General features: G+C 40.1%; 1 protein-coding gene across 2 annotated transcripts in view; it reads left to right on the top strand.

The window, feature by feature from the left end:
• THAP1 (THAP domain containing 1) overlaps window positions 1-6,452 on the top strand; it is a 6,941-nt gene extending 489 nt beyond the window's left edge. The window contains exons 2-4 of one of the 2 annotated variants that reach the window (XR_003255643.1): window positions 506-701; window positions 4,156-5,217; window positions 6,312-6,452. Coding sequence is in view for 1 of the 2 variants with exons in the window: in XM_026078697.1 (XP_025934482.1) it covers window positions 506-701; window positions 4,156-4,617 (658 nt within the window). In the remaining variant the exon portion in view is untranslated. Of the gene's footprint in view, window positions 1-505; window positions 702-4,155 lie in introns of both variants that reach the window. The other variant, XM_026078697.1, reaches the window with a different exon arrangement.

Raw genomic sequence — 6,452 nt, 5'->3', positions numbered from 1 at the left:
GGGATGCGCTCGGCTGCGAAGGCGGCTGCGCTGCTGCTGCCGCCGCCGCCGCTGCTGCCCGGCGTGTCCGCAGGTCCCCGGCGAGAGGCGCGGCGTGCCCGCGCCGTGCTTCGGCGGCCGACCGCTTTCCGGGCTGCTGGCGGGTGCCGCTGCTTCACTTCTTGCCGGATCTGGCGGATGTGCCTGAGCTTTAACTTTGCCCGCTGCCTGTCAACGTCCTGTTCAGAGCCTTGCTTTCTGAATTAATGTTCGTGCGGCTTGCTCTTTGGAAAGCCGAGTGATGGCACAGTTTTTATTTCTGGAAAGACCCCCCCCCCCGCCCCCGTCTTTTTAGAGAGTCAAAACCTCTTCGTGCAAGACCTGTGTTTGCATATTTGGTCTGAAGGTTAGTCAGAGGAAAAGTGAAGTCCCAACAGCAAAGATGTTTTGGTGTACACTTAGCTATAGTACTAGCCCAAATGTTAGAAAGCTTTTAAGAAAAGCTGAAAGAACTTTTTATTTACAGGTTTCCTCTTACAAGACCTGATCTTTGCAAGAAATGGGAAGCAGCTGTTAAAAGGAAAAACTTCAAGCCAACCAAGTATAGCAGCATTTGTTCAGAACACTTTACTCCCGATTGCTTTAAAAGAGAATGCAACAACAAGCTTCTGAAAGAAAATGCTGTGCCCACAATATTTTGTTATACTGAACCCAATGAAAAGGTAAACCTGAACCACTCTTAGTTTAAGAAACGGGAATGCATAGATATGTTGCTCATATTTATATTGCAGGGTTTGATGTAAAGGAGCAGTGGGCAGAAGGGACAGATTGTAAATGTTATCTGCTGAACATATGCACTCAGAGGTACTTGGAGGGCTGTGGAAGAGAAATCCAGGGTAGTTAAACAAGTTCAAGAACTGTTCATAGTGTTTTGAAAAGAGCAGAGAGGTATGCTGTCTGAGCCTTGGGAGCACACAGAACATTGTGCGGAGATGAATTGACTCTGACCCGCTCTTTTGTGTGCGTACATGAAAACTAAATTACAGCAGTGTAATTTTGGTTAAAGCCTTATGCTGAGCAATCACAGCAGCAGAGTAAGAAATTGTTGCTATATAATTAAGTTGCTCAACTGTATTTCTGGTATGTTCAGAGTGTTATGAAGCCTTCAGTAACATTATTTGCAAACTGCTTTTTACTCTCTTAGGCTGACTGGTGGCTACTGCTATCATTAAAAACTTGGTGCAGCTTAGTTCTGAGTTTTAACTGTCCTTTCTAAAGGACTCTGGCCTCTGGTTTAGCAAAGGTAAAGTGACAGGTAAACACAGGGGAAGCATGGTAGCTGTACATGCTGTCTGTGCTGAAACCATCTCTGTCTTAAAAATTGCATTGTATTCATAGGACATACTAGTCTCTTACTGTCTCTGTACATTTGATGATATTCCCCTATGATATGTTTTGCTCTCCTCACTGTGCTACTAAAGCAATTTACCATGAGAGGAGAATGGATTATTAGCTCTTCCTTCTTGACCTAATAACTGCAAGGTGAGAGTTAAGAAGATCGATTCCTGATTTCTGTAAAAGGATATACAGTAGTAGGTCTCTTCCCACTCTCTGCAACAGAGGAAGGAGATAGATCTGGGGAATGGCAGAATGTACTGGGGTGAAGTGCACAGAGGAAAGCTGTGTTTTTTGCTCGTTTGATTTTTGGTTTTATATTCAGTATTGGAAGTGATGCAGAAATAAAAAGGGTAGTATCTGGAAAATGAAGAGCTGCTAATAATAGACAAGCAAATACAGCAGAAGGCATATAAGGAAAGATAGACAATTTCCAGTAAATACAGTTGTATTACGTTTTTTGTTTAATTACACTTTCCTAGTATCTCTACTACACACTTTTTTGTCACTTGTGATGCTGATTGCAAAGTTCTTTACAGTCTAAAAGCTGGATGGGTATGTGGGGTCATCTGCAAAAAGTGGATAGGTGCAGCAGGATCGGTATTGAGCCATGTTCCTTCATTTCATTCTTGATCTACAAAAACACAAAAGTGCACCTCCTAATTTTGGGGTTCACCCTCCTAATTTGTTTTTAATCTCACAGCCCATCTTAATGAAATGCCACTTAAATTAGTAACAAAGGTTGGTAGTAGTGGTTGCTGGGTTTCTGGAATTGAATTCACGCTAATTTTGAAATACAATTTTTTATCTTTTGCATTATATAATTTGAAATACTACTTGCATTTTTTCATAGTAATGTCTACAGAGAATCTTTTACTGTCTGTAAGAAATAATTAGAATTCACTTATGATGTGTCAGTGAAATGAACGATCTGCTCTGTGYGATACATTGTGATAATAACATCTCTATAAAGATATCATGTGCTCTATGAGCTGGAAATAGATGTCTCTGTGAATTCAGCTGTCTGGCAACTATCAGATTTTTGCATGTGCTTCCAACAAGCATGAATTTCTCTTTGCAGATCATGCGTTTGCCTTGTAATTTTCCTGGCAGAGGAGTTTGAGAGTGATAGCTGATATGGTTGGGTTGTTCAGAATCTTCATGTGTGAATTAGATGGACCCAGTATTAGCAGAGATTTCTTACAGTTGAGATGTAAGACTGATGGATGGCTGTTTTGTACTTTAAAGTAATCAGCAATATTTGAGCACATATGAAACTTCCCATTCAGTACCAACTGCAAAACTGCCTCTTCAGTTACTGTCTGTCAGGTGTTGTAGTTTGTGCAAGAATGATAGCTAGGCCCTCCAAATAAAGCGTTTGTTTGCATATTACRTCTTATCAGCTGATGGATAACTCAAGGGACTTAATGACATGAGCTTCAAGTCTTATGAACTGAATGCTTAGAATATGAGTATTTTCTGCAGCTCCTATAATGCACATTGTGAATGTCCTTATGCTTGTATGGGTAGTAATAATATTGGAGACAGGTAGCTAGAAAGTTGGTTTCAGTGCCTTTTTCACTGATAATTTCTTAGGCTTTCTTTTTAATAAGTAATATGCAAGCTCTTTTGTTTGAAGAGTGCTTTTTTTGATCATAATGTAAACAGAAGCATTTTTGAATTAGCTATGTTTCTTTGGGGCAGAAGGACTGTGATTCTCTCCTCTGGCCTCTACGCAAATGGTGAGAGAGCTGTGTCATCCTGAACCCTGCAAGTGCACTGAATCTATCAAGGGTAGTATGATACAGACTGCAGCTTCATGTGCAGCTGAGCCAATCTAGCATTTTGCTGCAGTCAAATTGGAGAATCGTGCTTGTCCTTTCTCAGTCCCATCTGCCAGCTGTGCAATTCTGCTTCTCACTCCTTCCTTGTACTAGCTCAAGTGTTGGTCATACCTCTTGCTGAGCTGCTTTAATTTAATAAAATGGCAGAAGTTTTCTGCAGTGATGATGGGAAAGTGAGTAGCTTTCTGTCATCTTACCATCTTACCACATTGCAGCAAAGGGTAAATACCAGAACTGGGAGCAGGGAAAGGTTGACCTTTATCTTCCCTTTCTGGTGTTAGGGAGCTGGGTTTTTTGGCTCAGCAAGTCTCATTAAGCCAAACCCTTATGCTGCAGTCCCAAAACAGTGAGACAATCACTTCCAGCTGGTAAGAAGCAGGCCTTGCTATGTCTGCCTTCCTGCTCTGCCAACTTATCAGCACCCTCAGTGAGATGATTCTTATTCTACCTCATGGGAAGATTTTCCACTTCTGCTGGATTTTTGAGTAAAATTGGTTGACAGGTTCAAACTAAGTTGTGGTAAGATGCAACAAAAAGAAGGAGGAACAAAACGGAATGGGATGGCAATGATGAGTTGTTAGGTCAGCTAACTCCCATCTTACAGAACTTCAGCCTGTGTTCTTGCTTCTCAGCTAATTGTGGATGTATCTGGCCTAAGTCTTCAAAAGTGAGATTGACTTCTGAGTTCTTCGATTTTTGCTTTCTTCAAGACATCAGGGACTTGAGTTTCAGGGATCATGAAAATGAAGCTTCTTCAGAATATAGCCAGTTTAGAATTAACAGGGCCAGAACTGTTTGTTAGTTTTGAAAAAGCAGGCCTTGAAATTTGTTTTACTAATTTCAATCCTGTTTGTTTACATTATACGGGGGCTGTAGTACTGGAGTTGTTTTGTGAACAACATAAACATGAATATGTAATTTTATTTTGTTCGTTTAGCCTGAAGAATTTGCAGAACAACCAGAAGATCCACTACCACCTCCTCCACCACCGCCRCCGCCRCCACCACCACCACCACCACCAGCAGCTCCTGTACTACCACCATCTCCATCAACTCCTTCCTTTCATTTATCTCAAATAGATGCAAGATTTGTAGATCCAAGTATTGGATTATTGATGCCTCCTCTCCAGACCCCTAGCAATCTTGCTGTTTTTTGTGATCACAACTATACCGTAGAGGATACAGTTCATCAGCGAAAAAGAATTCAGCAGCTGGAGGAACAAGTTGAAAAACTGCGGAAGAAGCTCAAGACAGCGCAACAGCGATGCCGGCGTCAGGAAAGACAAATTGAAAAACTGCGAGAGATTGTTCAGTTTCAGAAAGAAAAAGACATATTGGCAGGCAAAGGCTATGTTATTCTGCCCAATGACTATTTTGAAGTTGTAGAAGTACCTGCCTAAAAGTCATGAACATCTGCCTTCACTTTGCTAGGCCAAGGAGTTTAGTTTAAAAACTAAATGCTCTCTAATTCTGTGTGTAAGGCTCTTGAAAATTCTAAATCAATAAAGAAGATGTCATACAAATGAGGTCACATTTTGTTTTTCTTCATTATTATTTCAGTTTGATACTTTTTTAATATATTGAAAATGCAAGCATATCAGAATTAGAATGCATTTAGTTTATGAAATCTGATTGCTTTACAGAAGAAAAGGATGCAGGGTTAAATACATTTAAAATGTGTAAAAACTTTTTGCAATGGCTGTTTTGTGCTTACAGGGGGACAGGGAATTGAATCTGACTGAGAATGAATGAAGTTCATGTTGCGGTACACTTAAGGCAAAGCTTTGTCAAAGCAGTTAGCATTGGCTCAGTTGATCCCCAAGAAATAATTTTCATTGATTGCAGAAGAAGCAGAATTAGACTAGTTAGGAACATATGAAAGTGCTGCCTTATACAGAGAATAATAAGATACATATTTCAGCCTGGGAAGACTTCCAACCTCAGTTTGTTATGCCTTCAAAGCACTGCATAAACTCTAATTCTTGGATCCCTTTGGTGAGGTATGTAAATGAGCCTATTTGCTTTGGAATAACCTTTACTGGTGTGTGTGTTGTGAGGGARAAGGGGAGAATTTGTTAACGTAGTTAATTGGAGCTGTAAAAGAGGCTTTGCCGGGAAGGCACTGCTGAAGCGCAGTGCTGCATTGAAGATGTATATTATCTGATCAGGATCAGGAAATGGGTGTGTTGCTTAGTGTGGCTGCTTTTCAAAAATACTGCAGTAATCCACAGTCCCCAATATGTTGGAGGATGCCACACTAGCCCTTTTATGAATAAGGTTAGCCTCTGGTTAATTTGTTCCCATAAGCGCTATAATGGATTGCATGTTGTCCTCATCCTTAAAATTGCTGGTCTTAACTCGCATCCCAAATGTGCATAGTGTCAGAAAGTTAAGGATTTTTTTTTTCCTTCCCCAGAGTGCTGAGCATTTGCAACTTTCATTGCAGTATACTGTGATTTTTTTTTTGTTTTGCTTTGTTTTGTTTTTCCAAAAGGCATCCACCAAAGGGCAGATATGGGATTAGACTTTGGGAGTTGCTTGGTGCTAGACTGGTTTTTAATATCTCAAATGCTGCTGCCTGTCCTACAACCTTATTAAGATTCTTCTCTGAAAATAAATCTAGCATTACAAAGTCGTGCAACAGTTTGCACTTACTATCTGGTGAATCTGGAAAACGACTTTGTTGTGTCAGTGAACTAATTCACAATCAAAGAGAATGGCATTGTATTGACCCTATTGTAGCCTTCACAGCTGAAATTTGCAGATCTATTAGACATGAGAAAAATGACTTTTCTCGGCCCATATCGAACTTGTGTGTAGTGTGAATTTCCTCTCTGATATTAATCAAGCCCTATTCATGATGGCTTTAAAAGGTTCTCMCAATCTGTTTAGCATGACATTTTGAAATGTTTAGAGCCAGTCTTGATACTTCTGACCTCACTCCTGCTATGTATCTAGCCTCACTACCATTTCATATGCTTAAGATGAACAAAAGTGCTGTTCGATCCTTTTGTGTACATTTATTATTCCTGGTTAAAAATAAAAAGCAAATGGTGTGTTAGATTTTTAACTGCTCTCTCTCCTCTTTCCCCAGGACTTTGCCAAAGCTGGCTTGACACTTTATATCTTTTTATAAAGAAGTTTTGTGGTTCAGATGCTGTTTTTTCGGTTGTTTTTGGTTTTGTTTTTTTTGCTTTGCCTCTGGAAATACAAAGCATAAAGATGTGCAAATCAA

Source organism: Apteryx rowi, unplaced genomic scaffold, assembly GCF_003343035.1.
Source record: "Apteryx rowi isolate R43461 unplaced genomic scaffold, aptRow1 scaffold_113, whole genome shotgun sequence".
NCBI lineage: Eukaryota > Metazoa > Chordata > Aves > Apterygiformes > Apterygidae > Apteryx > Apteryx rowi.
The sequence above is the reverse complement of the archived record's forward strand: the minus strand, read 5'-3'. Positions and strand labels throughout refer to the sequence as shown.